An 18,115-nucleotide genomic window follows, 5' to 3' on the forward strand; every position below is an offset into this window, starting at 1 on the left:
AGCTCTGTGGAACTATCCTCACATGGTTCTATTCCTACCTCTTGTAACACAGCCTGTGAATCTCCAACAATGGCGTAACTTCTTTCCCCCTCATTGTCACCGATATATTCCCACAATACATCTTTAGTCTACTCCACTTCCTCCTCCACATGTTGCCTCTTGGTGACACCATTTACAGGTAATGGGTCAGCTTCCAAATGTAAGCTACTGACAATCATCTCTACCTCTTCACGATGGCTCTCAACCACCTCCGTGCTGTTAGACTATCTGTTTGACATCAAGTCATTGACAGTCTAAATTTCTTCCAAAACTGAATAACATGAAGACAAAAACCATTGTTTTCAGCCACATCATAAATTCCATTCTTACCATTGAATCCTTCCCCTTCCTTGGCCACTCTCAGGCTGAATCAGACTTCATGGTGTTTTTGACCCATTACTCTGGAGCTTCTTTCCCATCTTGCAGTTGGATTCAGGTGAATGTATAATGGAGACCAATTGAACAAATACTTTGGTTCTGTCTTCACGAAGCAAGACACAAATAACCTTCCGGATATACTAGGGGACCGAGGGTCAGTGAGAAGGAGGAACTGAAGGATATCCACATTAGGCGGGACATTGTGTTAGGGAAATTGATGGGATTATAGGCTGAATAATCCCCGGGGCCTGATAGTCGGCATCCCAGAGTACTTAAGGAAGTGGCCTAAGAAATAGTGGATGCATTGGTGATCATTTTCCAACAGTCTATCGAATCTGGATCAGTTCCTATGGACTGGAGGGTAGCTAAGGTAACACCACTTTTTAAAAAGGGAGGGAGAGAGAAACCGGGTAATTATAGACCAGTTAACCTCACATCAGTAGTGGGGAAAATGTTGGAAAGCAGTGACAGGATCGGTCCAAGTCAGCATGGATTTATGAAGGGGAAATTATGCTTGACAAATCTTCTGGAATTTTTTGAGGATGTAACTAGTAGAGTGGGCAAGGGAAAACCAGTGGATGTGGTGTATTTGGACTTTCAAAAGGCTTTTGACAAGGTCCCGCACAAGAGATTGGTGTGCAAAATCAAAGCACATGGTATTGGGGTTAATATACTAACGTGGATAGAGGACTGGTTGGCAGACAGGAAGCAGAGAGTCGGGATAAATGGGTCCTTTTCAGAATGGCAGGCAGTGACTAATGGAGTGCTGCAGGGCTCAGTGCTGGGACCCCAGCTCTTTACAATATACATCAATGATTTGGATGAAGGAATTGAGTGTGATATCTCCAAGTTTGCAGATGACACTCAACTGGGTGGTGGTGTGAACTGTGAGGGGGATGCTAAGAGGCTGCAGGGTGACTTGGACAGGTTAGGTGAGTGGGCAAATACATGGCAGGTGCAGTATAATGTGGATAAATGTGAGTTTATCCACTTTGGGGGCAAAAACGCGAAGACAGAATATTATCTGAATGGTGGCAGATTAGGAAAAGGGGAGGTGCAATGAGACCTGGGTGTCATGGTTCATCAGTCATTGAAAGTTGGCATGCAGGTACAGCAGGCGGTAAAGAAGGCAAATGGTATGTTGGCCTTCATAGCTAGGGGATTTGAGTATAGGAGCAGGGTGGTCTTACTGCAGTTGTACAAGGCCTTGGTGAGGCCTCACCTGAAATATTGTGTTCAGTTTTGGTCTCTTAATCTGAGGAAGTCGTACTTGCTATTGAGGGAGTGCAGCAAAGGTTCACCACACTGATTCCAGGGATGGCAGGACTGACATATGAGGGGAGACTGGATCAACTGGGTCTTTATACATTGGAGTTTAGAAGGATGAGCGGGGATCTCATCGAAACATACAAGATTCTGACAGGACTGGACAGGTTAGATGCGGGTAGAATGTTCCCGATGTTGGGGAAGTCCAGAACCAGGGGACACAGTCTGAGGATAAGGGGTAGGCCGTTTAGGACTGAGATGAGGAGAAACTTCTTCACTCAGAGAGTTGTTAACCTCTGGAATTCCCTGCCGCAGAGAGTTGTTGATGCCAGTTCATTGGATATATTCAAGAGGGAGTTCGATATGGCCCTTATGGCTAAGAGGATCAAGGGGTATGGAGAGAAAGCAGGAAAGGGGTACTGAAGGAATGATCAGCCATGATCTTATTGAAACGTGGTGCAGGCTCGAAGGGCTGAATGGCCTACTAATGCACCTATTTTTTTTCTATCTCACTATTGCAGACTCCAATTGTCTTCAAATCTTACTTCCTATCCATCACCAAGACTGCTTGCTTCTACCTCTGCCCCAACATCCCTGAAACATTTATCAAATCCTTTGTCATCTTTATCTTTAATTTCTCCAATGTCCTTCTCATTGCCCTGATATCCTTCTTCCTCAACAAACTCCAACTTTTGCAAGCTACCTGTACCCTATTCCATACGAAGTCCTGCTCATGCATCACTGACCTACCTGAGCTACGTCTCCCTAAGCGTTTAATTTAAAAACCTCATTCTGGTGTTCAAATCCCTCCATGGCTCTGCCCCACCTAACTCTGCAACCTCCTCCAGGCAATAGCACCTCCCACTTTGGCCCTCCAATTCTGGCATTATTTGCATCATCCTCTCCCTTCACCCCACTATTGGTGGTGGCACATCTTTCAGCCGGCTTTGTTTTAGAAACATAGAAACATAGAAAATAGGTGCAGGAGTAGGCCATTCGGCCCTTCGAGCCTGCACCGCCATTCAATGAGTTCATGGTTGAATATGCAACTTCAGTACCCCATTCCTGCTTTCTCGCCATACCCCTTGATTCCCCGAGTAATAAGGACTACATCTAACTCCTTTTTGAATATATTTAGTGAATTGGCCTCAACAACTTTCTGTGGTAGAGAATTCCACAGGTTCACCACTCTCTGGGTGAAGAAGTTTCTCCTCATCTCGGTCCTAAATGGCTTACCCCTTATCCTTAGACTGTGACCCCTGGTTCTGGACTTCCCCAATATTGGGAACATTCTTCCTGCATCTAACCTGTCTAAACGCGTCAGAATTTTAAACGTTTCTATGAGGTCCCCTCTCATTCTTCTGAACTCCAGTGAATACAAGCCCAGTTGATCCAGTCTTTCTTGATATGTCAGTCCCACCATGCCGGGAATCAGTCTGGTGAACCTTCGCTGCACTCCCTCAATAGCAAGAATGTACTTCCTCAAGTTAGAAGACCAAAACGGTACACAATACTCCAGGTGTGGCCTCACCAAGGCCCTGTACAACTGTAGTTAACCCTCCCTACCCCTGTACTCAAATCCCCTCGCTATGAAGGCCAACATGCCATTTGCTTTCTTAACCGCCTGCTGTACCTGAATGCCAATAATAGTCTGTCTCTCTGTTTTTACCAGCAAAGTGGATAACCTCACATTTATCCACATTATAATTCATCTGGCTTGCATTTGCCCACTCACCTAACCTATCCAAGTCACCCTGCAGCCTCATAGCATCCTCCTCGCAGCTCACACTGCCACCCAACTTAGTGTCATCCGCAAATTTGGAGATACTAGAATTAATCCCCTCGTCTAAGTTATTAATGTACAAGGTAAACAGCTGGGGCCCCAGCACAGAACCTTGCGGTACCCCACTAGTCACTGCCTGCCATTCTGAAAAGTACCCATTTACTCCTACTCTTTGCTTCCTGTCTGACGACCAGTTCTCAATCCACGTCAGCATACTTCCCCCATGTGCTTTAACTTTGCACATTAATCTCTTGTGTGGGACCTTGTCGAAAACCTTCTGAAAGTCCAAATACACCACATCAACTGGTTCTATCTCCCTTGTCCACTCTACTGGAACCATCCTCAAAAAATTCCAGAAGATTTGTCAAGCATGATTTTCCTTTCACAAATCCATGCTGACTTGGACCTATCATGTCACCTCTTTCCAAATGCGCTGCTATGACATCCTTAATAATTGATTCCATCATTTTACCCACTATTTTATTCTCTGGAACTCTAAATTAACTCCAGCTCTCTACCTATTAAAAACCTTTCAAAAGCTTTTTGTCACCTCTCCTAATTCTTTGAACATGGCTGATATCTATTCCTTTAACTTTTATTTTTTCCCCATTGTCATGGAATGAGATAAGCATACATTTGATAGATGGAGACTGCTCTTTCACAAGTAAAGAAGGCAAAAAGCATTGTAATATATGACACAAAGATGTGAATGCCATCACCACAACTTAAAGGATCTGGCTGGATGGTGAAATCACAAATTCACAACAAACAAAACATTCTTATAAAAAAGAAGATGGCAAGATGTTGTTCTTTGATTGTAAGTGCTAGCAGAAGGAAGCAATAGTGCCCAATTATGGAACTCACATAAGAATATGGGAATGGGATTCTCATATACCACACTCTTTGCCTGCAGTAACTGTTCTACTGCTGGTTCTTGCGTAGTATGGCACTACGCTGTCAACAGACTTTTCTCGGGCTTTTGAGCAGCATTTTGCTGTCATCGGGTTTCTCATCCAGCGCGGTGCCCTCTACAGGGGATCTGTGCATGTGTAAGTAGGTCATGCAACAGCCTGACCTTTCAACCAATCAGATTGGAGAATTCTCACTGAGACAGGCAGGGGGTAATTTTAACATGACTCAGTGCGGGTGGGGGCTAAATCGGGAAAAGTTCAGTGTGCACCAGAGAGCCGGCTCCAACCCGCTGACTTCCGGGTTTTACGGAGGCAGGATGAAGGGCGGGCAGCCAACCTGTTCTCAGGAGTTGGGTTGGCATTTTAAATATATTTCTGAGGCTTACAGCTTCTGATTTAACCTGCTTTGTAGGTTTAACAGTGGGCGGCTGGGTTTCCCAGGCCTCAAGAAAATCCACAGCTGAAGCAAGGTGAGGTCAGCTTTGGGGAGAAGATAGATGCCTTCACAGCACTGTTTGTGGGCCAGGAAGTGCAGGAATGCTTCCCACCCCTCCCTCCAAACTACCCCCACATCAGACGTACCCCGCCCCCCCAACCTGGTTCTATGGCTGGCTCCAGAGTGTTCCCTGCCCGACTAGAAACCAAACCTGTCAATCAGGCTGACTTCCAGGCAGGGAACCTGTCAGGGCCAAAAGACGCATGCTGTGGAGTTAAACCTCCACAGCATGTGAGGAAACCCAGATTTCCTGGATCCCCATCCAAATCTTCCCCTCCCCCTGCCTACATAACCCGCCCCACTAAATCTCCAGGCTGCAGAATCTAAAACAGGAAATATAAAAAAGGAATTCTAAATTAGATTTAAATCATGTACATAAAGCAAAATAAAGAGGGTGAAAGAAAGATGGAATTAAGAGAGGGAGATAAGACAGAAATAAAAGTAAAAAAACAATTATCTAAATTTTTCAAAATAAAATCTCCAACACTAATTAAATTCTGAAGGAATGAGACTCCACCCTTGAAAAATTACATTTTCAGTGCCAGAGAGATTGTTTGGCAATAATTATGACAGACCATACCGTTATAAATTCACTTACACCTGAATGCACCAGCCCTAATTGTTTCTGTCGTATTTAGTGGATAACTAGTGGGTAAGTACCACAAATTCACACCCTTACATGGATTTCAATACCAAGTCTATTGGCAGGGTAGCGGTATAATGGAGCCTATGGAGGAGCACGGTAACTCGACTGCAACTTCTGGATTTCCGTGTTGAAATGCGCATGTGTGGACTCCGGAAGTTGCTGTCCAATTTACTTCATAATAACAGCGAGCGCTGTTAGCTTCACCATTATTCTCAATGTAAAAGCCAAGCCAATGTTAATTTTTGTGTGGCATGGGCTTCGTGATCCACCCCACTAAATATCCTAGGCAGCAGATCCTTAATGGAGTGGTACAGGATAAATTGTATGACTGCCAAGATTTTTCTTTGGGCTGTAGAAGGTGTTTGTTGCATTAAAATTGAGTGGCCTGCAATGGTTGTGCATTATCATTAGTTTATATCCTGCAAGTTTTCTTAGACCACGTTGTACATCTCAGTCACCCAGGGAGCTTGACTCAGTTGGTAGCACGCTATATATTGGTAGCTCTGAGTCAGAAGGTTGTTAGTTCAAGAGCTGCTCTGGCACATTAGCATGCATTATAGGCTGACACTGTAATACAGTATTGCAGTATTGCCGGGGAACAGAAGGAGCAGCGTGGCGGCCCGGACCTATGAGCACCATCAGAGCAGGCCGGGGAGTGGAAGGAGCAACATGGCAGCATACCACTGCAAGGAGCCGCACCTGCTGGAGCAGGAGAGCAATGGCAGCGAAGAGGGCGACTGGATTGGACGTCACCAAGATCCAGGTCGCTGATTGGAGCGTGGGCAAGTACTGCAGGAGTTGCGAGGTCGGAGTGAAGGAGCGGCGAGAGATTGTAGAGGGACGTGATTGGGGCCAAGGAGAAGCATGAGTTTGGGGCCCAGAAGAGCCGAGGGCCCAGGGACAGCACGGGCTAGCCCACACTGCGATATGTGTGCGCACTAGGTCCGTGCAGCAGAGCTGGTCTCCAGTCGTCTTGGATAACCCTTGCCACTGGACCAAGACCTAGCTTTGTCAAGCCCGTGTGGTGGCTGGTGTGCAATGGCCACCACACGTTAAAAAAATCCACGCACAGGCATCTTCCACCCTTCAAGATTTAATTCGGGACCTGGAATATTAGGTTCTTCATTGAAACACCTGTGAACTTTTTGGCGTGGAAACAAGTTATCCTCGCTTCGAGGGACTGCCTATGATAATGATGATGATGCAGTATTGAGGCAGTACCAAATTGTTGGAGGAACCTTTTTAAATCAGACACCAAAAAGGCATGAGTTAATGCTAATTGATAAACAGGTAGATCCTCTTGAGTTTTAGTCAACATTCCTCCCTTAATCACCACCCAAACCAGATTAATTGGTCATTCATTTCACTTCAAACTCTTTCCTTTTGTTAAATTCATTAACATCTGGTACAAAAAAACAATCAAAATAGCTAATGTAATGTTGGACTTATTCTCAAGGAGGCTGGAATACAAAACTAAGGAAGTGATGCTTCAGTTATATAGTCTTGGTCTGACCACATCAGGAGTACTGCATTCAATTCTGGGCATCGAAATTAGGAAGGATATATTGATCTTGGAGTGGGTACAATGCAGATTCAGCAGAATGATACTGGGGTTTAAGGGGTTAAATTATGAGGACTGGTTGCATAAATCTGGCTTGTATTCCCTTGAGTACAGCAGATTGAGGTGTGATCTGATTGAGGTGTTTAAGAGGATTCAGTAGGGTAAATACAGAGAAACTATTTCCTCTAATGGGGGAATCCAGAACAAGAGGGCACAATCTTAAAATTAGTGCCAGGCCATTCAGGAGTGAAATCAGGGAGGGCTTATTCGCACAGACTGTTGTAGAAATCTGGAACTCTCTCCCCCAGAAGGCTGTGGATGGTGAGTCAATTGAACCTTTCAGGACTGAGATCAATAGATTCTCATTAGCTAAGTTTATCAAGGAATATGGAGTTAAGGTACAGATCACCCACGATCTAACTGAATGTCGGAACAGGCTCGAGGGGCTGAATGGCCTACACCTATTCCTATGTTCAAGGTCTGGCCTAGACACTATTTGGTGTAACACTGCAACTTCCAAATGATGAACAATTTAATCATTCATGACATTAACAAGGCTTTTAATAAGTTAAGATGGCCTTTTTTCTCACTTTTTGTGAGACATTTTTTAGTTTTCTTCTGCAAGAATAGGAAGAGCACTAAACATGAATAAGCCATCCTTCTCCTGACATTCCAACACTCTTTACTCATGTCTACCTTACGATTAAGATTAGCAAATAATGTGCTGAAAATTCTGGCCTCGCCGGGTATGTATGAAGTGCGCACGGATCCGGCGAAGCCTCGCAAAAGCCGGTGCTCGGGGCGCGATGTGCATGCGCCGAAATCCGGCTTTTCCAATCTGTCAAGATTTCTCTTGACAGATCCTCCATATCCCTGCAGGAAGGACATTCGCACGGGAGAGATTGGGCTCTTTGCCCATCTCTAGCCCAGCGAATGCCCTTCAAACCTTTATGCCTGGTAAAAGCAGGTGTATAGCTTACTTTTGCCAGCGTAAGAGTTTTAAAACATATAAAAATTAAATTTAATCATGCATTTTTATGTTAAAAACCCTGTCCATTAAGGTAAGTTTATTTTAACCCTATGAAAACACATTTTTTTTAAATCCCCCCAATTTTTTTCATAAAAAATGTAATTACATTTAATTTCAATTAATTTTAAATATGTGAGGTGCTTTATTTATTTATTATGCTTTGTTTCAGTGTTTTAGGAGGGTTTTCTCATTGATAGTAATGGGATCTCACACCAACGTAGATCCCATTTTTATCAATGAGAATACCACCTAGTGATTGGTAGTCCAGTCCCACGTGACTCCAGCATTTCCCTACATACGGGGAAATCATCTCCTCGTATGCTGCACATCGAATGAAGGCCTCCGACCGGAATCGAAGGTGCCTCCGTGATCACCAGGTATTTTCACAAATTTTTGGGGGGTCTGAGGCATTCACCCGAAGGAAGTCTCCGACCGCAATTTTGCCCCCATAATGTCAGGCTGCACACAGACATGGTGAAAAGTTCTGGTGATATAAGTTAACTGGAGTTTCCACTGTTAGATAATTCAGTAATATTAAAATAATTGCCACTAAGCCAAATATACTTCATAAAAGTAGTTTGAGCAATTAGGCTTCATGCATCTATCAACACTTTAGTATTCTTGTGCTAATGAAGGACAATCCCAGTAGGTCAGAAATTATGTGATGATTTATTTAAAAAACAAACATTTTAATGAGTATCATCATCAGCCAACAATTGCACTTGTGTATCTTTACTCTAGCATTATCGCAAATATACTAAATGTGGTTCAACGAAGGAAGTAAAATGATTTTTAAATGGTAATGTGCTCATGAAAACTGTACAGCAACTAAAGGTTACTGTCATACAAAGACTGTCAGGAATACAATGAGTCAGTGAAGGGGCTATGTATGTCAAGGAACTATACAATTTTAATGTTTTTAGAGACGGTGTATGATTTGTGCAATTCAGGTGTCTGTGGTTATGGTAATTTTCATGGCATGTCTGAGATAAGTAAGCAAAATACAATAATAATATTTCTGCAGCAACGGGAAATATTTAATGTGTTTGCACTGGATCTGCCGTAATAGAATGCAACATTCAAACTACATTGAATTCCTTTGTAGCCTGAATTGTATTAACATTTGTAGCGAAGTCAGAACTGACCACCAATCCTTTCACGTTTTATTTGCAGGTCTCAATTGTTCACCTTCTAAAAACAGTGCGCCTGTTACGTCTGCTGCGACTGTTGCAAAAGCTGGATCGATACTCCCAACACAGCACAATAGTCCTAACCCTGCTGATGTCCATGTTTGCACTTCTGGCACACTGGATGGCATGCATCTGGTACGTTATTGGCAAAATTGAAATGGAGGGCAACGACCCTCTTACCTGGGACATTGGTAAGTCTTCTCACTCTTGCAGCGTTTTTATATAATGGTTTAAACAATAATTTAATTCAAATTATTTATGCAATCCCTTAAGGAAAATAAGTGCATTTATGTTTGCATTTTGTTAAGGAAGATAAATTGAGAGCTTGTGTTTGAGTCACATTTGAAAGGAGCACAGGTCAGACAGGGCTACAGTCCCTGTACTGCTAATTCCCGACCTTCACTCCTTTCAAGCATGACTCAATACTGGGAGCGTGAGATCAGTCACTTTGCCCAATATTTTATGAGCTGCTTGTAAAAATATATATTACTATTCAACTGATGCTAACTGGGTCAGTTTAAATGTTCTTCATTGGGGTTAATAGCACTGCGGGCAGTGAATGTTATAAAAATAACATTGATGAAATCAACTTGTCTTTCGTTTATTTTGTGTTGGACTTCGTCATTATTTTGTAGACATTTTGGAGGAGAAATCGTATTTTAACATAGATCTTATAAACGGTAAAAAATCACAATGTTTGGTGATGCTGATGCCTTCTCAGTGAGTTTGTATAGCAAATGACAATACTATTTATATTCAAGTATGAACTAACAAGCTGGTCTAGTGCCAAAAGTAAGGAAGTGTCACATGGTTGCTAAGCATGCTGATATCCTGTCTCTCTAATAAGTTCTGCTCTGAGACACTTCAGGATCAAGTGATATTGAACTGAAAGCTGCAAGCACCAATAAGTGGCAACAAATGCTACTGTAAATAAGCTGTTGTATGTGCTGCCAGCTGACACAGCAAGCAATAGGTCTGCTGTTCACATATATCCATTACATTGTAACGGATGTTCAAAATATTAATATTTATCTTTATTTCTCTCAGAATGCAGGCTTTTCTAAGAACTGAGGTTGAATTTTTATTCTAGTTAAAGGTCACCTTGCATGTTTGTTTTTTTTTTAAGGGGGGTGGGGGAGGTGGCAGGTGAAATCATTTGTTTTTTGTTTTTCTCTTACGGCACCATATGTTCCAGGAGGACATATACTTAACTTTTCTCTGCCACCTCATGGGAAACTCTTGGCCTCTGCTCAGCATCTTTGCCCAATACAGTAGACCCAGTACAAGCACATCCAACACTTCCCTTTACTCCTGAATGGCATCATTGCCTTTTCCTTTTGTTGATCTGTATGAGACACCTTACTTATTTTCGCCTTGTCATGGAAATTACCATAACAATTGACATCAGAACGGCAAATATCAGTAATCATCTCTAAAAACATAAAAGAATATGTGCAATTCATCGTCATACAGAGGCCCTTCACTGCCTCATTGGCATTAGAAACATAGAAACATAGAAAACAGGTGCAGGAATAGGCCCTTCGGCCCTTCGAGCCTGCACCGCCATTCAATAAGATCATGGCTGATCATTCCCTCAGTACCCCTTTCCTACTTTCTCTCCATACCCCTTGATCCCCTTAGCCGTAAGGGCCATATCTAACTCCCTCTTGAATATATCCAATGAACTGGCATCAACAACTCTCTGCGGCAGGGAATTCCACAGGTTAACAACTCTCTGAGTGAAGAAGTTTCTCCTCATCTCGGTCCTAAATGGCCTATCCCTTATCCTAAGACTATGTCCCCTGGTTCTGGACTTCCCCAACATCGGGAACATTCTTCCCACATCTAACCTGTCCCGTCCCGTCAGAATCTTATACGTTTCTATGAGATCCCCTCTCATCCTTCTAAACTCCAGTGAATAAAGACCTAGTTGATCCAGTCTCTCCTCATATGACAGTCCAGCCATCCCTGGAATCAGTCTGGTGAACCCCCCCATGACAGGCAGGAGGAGATCAGGTTAAAATGTAAAAACGGCAAATGCATCCCCAATCTGCCGTACGCGCGCCTGCCACCATTTTCATGCAGGTGGGTTTCGTGCTGTGCTACTTCATTAACATATTTAAATCAGGTTCAACCACTTGCACTGTGGGAACCCGATTACAATTTAATGGTTGCTGGCCGGGTTTACCAGGGCTCGGGAAACCCAGCAGCTAAAGGGAGGCGTGAGCTGCTGGCTCAGGAAGGTATGTGCCTCTTACAGCACTCTTTCTGGGCTGCTCTCTTCCCTCTCCCTCCCCTCCCTCCACTAGGCTGCTCTCTTCCCTCTCCCTCCCCTCCCTCCAGTAACAAGCCTCAATATTTCCATTACACTCCCCCTTCCCGATTGCCGGGGACCGTCCTCAAGGGTCCCCAGTTGCAGCCTCCAGCCGCTGGTTTTACAGCTCGGCAGCGAGCTAGCCTGTCAATTTGGCCAGCTTCCAGGCGGGAAATGGAAGAAAAGAATTATAATGAGGTCTTGCCGTTAAATTCGGCAGGACCTGCGCAGCGCAGCCTTACCGTTTTTTTTGCCCGCCCTACAGTACTCCCGTGTACTCTCCCTATCTCGCAGGTAATAATGGGGCCTTTGCAATAATGACATATTCTTTGTATGACTGTAACTTCTAACTGCTGTACAGTTTTCATGAGCAATTCATTTGCCTGATAGTCCAGTTCAAATGACAGGATTGGTGACAACACTGGTTTTACACACCGCCCGATTTTTACTCTCCATCGAAATCAATGAAGAGTTGTATTGGCCGGGGTGGAAAATTGGGGATTCCCCACCCGATCCCATGGGTTTCCCGCCTGCTGAGTTGGGTTAAAATTACCCCCAATTATATGAGCAATAATGAGTGTAAACCATTTCCCTCCAGCTTTGTGGCACAGAGTGTAGGAGCACCAACTTCATTTCTGAAGACAGCACGTAAGTATGGAGGGGCAAAAATGAGTTATGCCGCATTTTCAGGCACATCACTGATGGCACACTTCCAGCATACAGCCGAACCGGGAAGCCCGAGCGCGACAGAAATTAAGTCCCAGACCTCAAGGTAATAATGGTAGAAAGCCGCCATGCCTGTTGAGACTCCAGAAGCAGCTTGGCTGTTTCCCCGGATCTAATTTAGGCAGGCTGCATCATCGCAGTGGTCCACAGGTAGGGGTTGGGGAGGAGAACAAGAGGAAGGCTGAGCATGGGGCGGCAGTGGCCTGCAGTAGTACTGCTGTAGTAAACTATCCCTCCTCGTCCTTCTCGACCTGTCTGCAGCTTTTGACACGGTTGATCACTCCATCCTCCTCCAACACCTCTCTACCATCGTCCAGCTGGGTGAGACTGCACTCGCCTGGTTCCATTCTTATCTATCTAATCTTAGCCAGAGAATCACCTGCAACAGCTTCTCTTCCCACTCCCGCATCGTTACCTTTGGTGTCTCCCAAGGATCTATCCTTGTCCTTCTCCTATTTCTCATCTATATGCAGCCCCTTGGCGACATCATCCAAAACAAGGCTTCAGTTTCCACATGTACGCTGATGAAACCCAGCTCTACCTCACCACCACTTCTTTCGACCCCACCACAGTCTCTAAATTGGCAGATTGCTTGTCTGTCATCAAGTACTGGATGAGCAGAAATTTTCTCCAATTAAATATTGAGAAAGAGAGAAATAAAGAAAGAAAGAAAGAAAGACTTGACTTGACTATATATAGCGCCTTTCACGACCACCCGGAGGTCTCTAAATGGTTTACAACCAATGAAATACTTCTGGAGTGTAGTCACTGTTGTAATGTAGGAAACATGGCAGCCAATTTGCGCACAGCAAACTCCCACAAACAGCAATGTGATAATGATCAGATCATCTGTTTTTTTTGTTTATGTTGATTTAGATCGATAGAAAGGAGTTATTTCCTCTGGTGGGGGGGGGCGTTATGATGTCTTGAATAAAGAGTCAGACTAGATACTGCAAGCTCAAAGCAAGTGTGACCGTAGACCTTTATTGCAGATCTCAAAGTGCCTCTCCAGCCTGTGAGGCCTCCTTATATACAGGTGCTCTCAAGGGATTGTGGGATCCGTTGGGACTCCAGGGGATAAGCCATCTGGTGGTTAGACATGGTAATTACAGGTTTACATACATAACAACACTTTCCCGCCCAAAGTCAATAGTATAACTATTTACAATGTGAGTCGATCTGGGGCCTTCCTTTCCCTGGTTGATCGTCTCGGTGCAAATGCTGGTGTTGGTGAGTCATTTGTTGGGCCCTCGCTGGGCTGCTGCGCAGCTGGCCTTGCTGGGCAGCTGCAGGTGATGGATTCTGCTTCATGGTCAACTACTGGGTTGGTTGCCACTTGTGTATGTTGGAGGGTCGAAAAAGGTGGAGTCTATTGTGGGTTGTTCCGGATAGTCCGTAAATCTGAGTTTGGTTTGGTCCAAGTGTTTTCTGCAGGTGAGTGCATTTGTGAGTTTGACTGCAAACATCCTACTCCCCTCTTTGGCCAAAACAGTGTCAGCAATCCACTTGAGACCTTGTCCATAGTTCAACACAAATACAGAATCATTTACTTCAATTTCTCGTGACACATTTGCGCGATCATGATATGTATTCTGTTGAAGCCGCCTGCTCTCTACCTGTTCGTGTAGATCAGGGTGGACTAACGAGAGCCTTGTCTTGAGTGCCCTTTTCATGAGCAGTTCAGCGGGAGGGACCCCGGTGAACGAGTGGGGTCTTGTGCGGTAACTAAGCAGGACTTGTGATAAGCGAGTCTTCAGTGAGGCTTCAGTTACCTTTTTCGAGCTCTGCTTGATTGTTTGAATTGCTTGTTCTGCCTGACCATTGGACGCTGGCTTAAACGGGGCAGACGTGACATGTTCAACCCCAGTGCGGGTCATGACCTCCTTGAATTCGGCACTGGTAAAGCACGGCCTATTGTCACTTACAAGGACATCAGGCAGGCCATGTGTGGCAAACATGGCCCGTAGGCTTTCAATAGTGGCAGCGGACGTGCTTGCTGACATTATCACACATTCAATCCATTTGGAATATGCATCTACAACCACTAAAAACATTTTTCCCCAAGAATGGGCCTGCATAGTCGACATGAACCCGAGACCATGGTTTGGAGGGCCAAGACCATAAACATAGTGGCGCCTGAGTGCATTGCTTAACTGGGAACATGTATTACATTTGTACACATAGGACTCCAAGTCTGCATCGATACCAGGCCACTACCCGTGGCATCTGGCTATCGCTTTCATCATTACAATGTCTGGGTGGGTACTGTGGAGATCAGTGAAAGTGTCCCTGCCCTTTTTTGGCACAACTACCCAATTACCCCATAGGAGGCAGTCTACCTGTATAGACATTTCATCTTTGCGCCGCTGGTACGGCTTTATTTCTTCCTGCATCTGTAACGGGACACTAGACCAACTCCCGTGGAGCACACAGTTTTTTTTACTAGGGACAGTAAGGGATCCTGGCTCGTCCAGGTTCTAATCTGTCGGGCAGTAACAGATGATTGCTCATTCTCGAATTACCATTACCATAACTAAATCTGCAAGCTGTGCCATCTCTACCCCGGTGGTGGGCAATGGTAGCCTACTGAGAGCATCGGCACAGTTTTTTGTGCCTAGCCTGTGCCGGATGGCATAGTTGTATGCGGACAACGTGAGCGCCCATCTCTGGATGTGGGCCGATGCATTTGTATTTATCCACTTATTTTCAGCGGCTTACAGTCGGTTTCCATTTCAAATTTGAGCCCGAACTGATATTGATGCATTTTCTTTACCCAGTGAACACACGTTAACGCTTCTTTTTCGATCATACTGTAGACCCTCTCAGCCTTAGACAGATTTCTGGATGCATAAGCAACCAGTTGCAATTTCCCAAACTCAATAGCTTGTTGCAGTATACACCCAACCACATACAACGATGCATCACATGCTCGTACCAAACATTTAATGGATCATACAACACAGGCAATTTGTTTGAACATAACAGCTTCCTAGCTTTCTCAAAGGCATTTTCTTGGCTTTTACCCCATACCCATTCATCTCTTTTTACACAGTAAAGAGTGCAGGGGTTCTAACAATGTGCTAAGATCCGGTAAGAAGTTACCAAAATAGTTCAGGAGTCCTAGAAATGACGGCAGCTCTGTTCTGTGGTTTCAGTGCATTCTTGATTATCTCAGTCTTCGAATCAGTGGGCCATTTCCGTCTGCTGCGATTCTTCTCTCCAGTAACTCCACTTCAAGCACCAGGAAAACGCACTTCAAGCATTTTAGCCTGAGCCCCACAGGATTAAACTGACTAAGGACCTCCTCCAGGTTCTGCAGGTGCTCGACGGTGTCCCGACTTGTAACCAAGATGTCGTCCTGGAAGACCATGGTGCACGGGACCGACTTCAGCAAGCTTTCCATGTTCCTCTGGAATATCGCCACGGCCGATCGAATCCCAAACGGGCATCTGTTGTAAACTAACAGACCTTTATGCGTGTTGATGCAGGTGAGGTCTTTCGATGATTCCTCCAGCTCCTGCGTCATGTAGGCCGAGGTCAAACGTATCCTTTGAAGCAGCATGAATGGAATCAATGATCACCCCCGCAACGCCAACAAGATATTAATGGCCTTGTATTCACCACCCTTGATGCCGGACTCTGAGTCATCTGTGGGCATGCAGCTACAGGCATGCAAGTCCTGCCATGTACATTTCAATTTGAAAACAACGTTACTTTGTTCACAGTACTTGCAGCAGCACTAGTGTGCTGGGAAATTTGTTTGATATTGTCACTGGTGGAGATAAACGCCTGGGCTATCGCTAAGGCTTTACTCAAGGTTGGGGTCTCTACAGTCAAATGTTTGTGAAGTATTACTTCATGGCCAATGCCAGGTACAAAGAAGTCCCTGAGCATATGCTCCGAGTGTCCTTCAAATTCACAATGTCCTGCAAGGTGCCTTAGCTCGGCGACATAGTTCGCCACTTCCTGGCCTTCAGACCTCTTGTACATGTAGAACCGATACCTCGCCATCGGAACACTTTCCTTCGGGTTTAGATGCTCCCAGACCAGTGTGCATAACTCATTGTACGACTTGTCTGTGGGTTTCGCTGGAGCGAGCAGGTTTTTCATGAGGCCATACGTTGATACGGTGAGGAGGATCACCCTTCGTTTGGAAGCGTTCGCTTCTCCTTCCAGCTCGTTGGCCACGAAGTATTGGTCAAGTCGCTCCACGAAGGTTTCCCAATCATCTCCCTTCGAAAATTTCTCTAGGATGCCCACAGCTCTCTGTATTGTTGCGTTGGGGTTCATCATCTGTATCTCGTCGCCAGTTGTTATGTCTTGAATAAAGAGTCAGACTAGGTACTGCAATCTCAAAGTAAGTGTGACCGTAGTCCTTTATTGCAGATCTCAGAGTGCCTCTCCAGCCTGTGAGGCCTCCTTATATACAGGTGCTCCCAAGGGGTTGTGGGATCCCTTGGGACTCCAGGGGACAAGTCCTCTGGTGGTTAGACATGGTAATCACAGGTTTACATACATAAGAGAGAGAGTCCAGAACAAGGGAGAACAATCTTAAAATTGTGGGTGGGGGGGGGAGGGGGGAGAGATGAAAACTAGGGACCATCAATATAAGATAGTCACTAATAAATCCAACAGGGAATTCAGGAGAAACTTCTTTACCCAGTGATTGGTGAGAATGTAGAACTCGCTACCACAGGGAGTGGATGAGGCAAATAGCATAGATGCATTTAAGTACATGAGGGAGAAAAGAATAGAGAGTTATGGTGACAGGGTGAGGTGAAGAGCGTGGGAGGAGGCTTGTGTGGAGCATAAACACCAGCTTGGAGTAGTTGGGCCGAATGGCCTGTTTCTGTGCTGTAAATTCTATGGGCTCAATTTTCCCCAGTGATTTGCACTGTTTTTTCGAGCAGGCTGCTCTTTTTGGCCTAAGTTGAAAAACCAAAGTTTCCCCAATCAATTTGCACCAGTGTAACTCAGTTAGTTACGATTTTTTTAGGCCAGTTTTTTTTTCAGCCAAACGGGGCGTAACCAGCCACCTACGCCAATTCTGGCCATTTAGGGAAGTTTGGTCAGCTGAGAGTTAATCCAGTTCTGCTTAGGCCAGCGTATGTGGCCTCTGCAGAAAAATCTTCCCTAGAGTTAAGGAAATCGGCGCGAATAAGGAAATCGGCGCAGCAGGTGCCCGGACACACTAAAATAATTGAAAAACACATAGCAGTAACTTACCTCCAACCCCGCCCGAAGGCTGTCCGCTCCCTTTCTCGGTCCCCAGTTCACAGAGAGAGAGAGAGAGAGAGAGAGAGAGTGTGGAACCGATAATGAGACTGGACCGGGAGAATGGGGGACCGAGAATGGGATCAGACCCTTCACGTGGGGTTGGAGGTAAGTTGCTGCTATGTGTCTTCAATTCTTTTAATGTATTGGGAGCTGGCTGCATGCTTCACTTTGCAATTGTGTCCCTGATTACCATGGCAGCCCGATCTTTTTGGCACAGATCAAGGCTCCACTCCCAAAACTAAAGGTCGGTTTATGCCACGCCAAAATGAAGAAATACAATGGGAAAGTTAGAATTTTTTTTTGCCGTTTTTAGGCCCCAAAAAATCAGCCGTAACTCTTCAAGTACAGCAAAAAAATGCTTTGGGGAAAATTGTGCCCATAGTAACTAATCAATAGATTGATTGCTATGATGAGTCAACAACTCCATTATTGTTGGATCCTGCGATGACCAGAATGGTAGGAGGTGAATGAGATGGAATTCGGTCTATCTGGGTTTTG

General features: G+C 44.8%; 1 protein-coding gene across 1 annotated transcript in view; it reads left to right on the forward strand.

Moving 5' to 3' along the window:
• The window catches only part of kcnh8 (potassium voltage-gated channel, subfamily H (eag-related), member 8), a 655,874-nt gene that overhangs the window by 367,745 nt on the left and 270,014 nt on the right, over window positions 1-18,115 (forward strand). The window contains exon 7 of the mRNA XM_070880041.1: window positions 9,284-9,491. Within this exon, the coding sequence (XP_070736142.1) occupies window positions 9,284-9,491 (208 nt within the window). The remainder of the gene's footprint in view (window positions 1-9,283; window positions 9,492-18,115) is intronic.

This window comes from Pristiophorus japonicus, chromosome 5, assembly GCF_044704955.1.
Source record: "Pristiophorus japonicus isolate sPriJap1 chromosome 5, sPriJap1.hap1, whole genome shotgun sequence".
Lineage (NCBI taxonomy): Eukaryota > Metazoa > Chordata > Chondrichthyes > Pristiophoridae > Pristiophorus > Pristiophorus japonicus.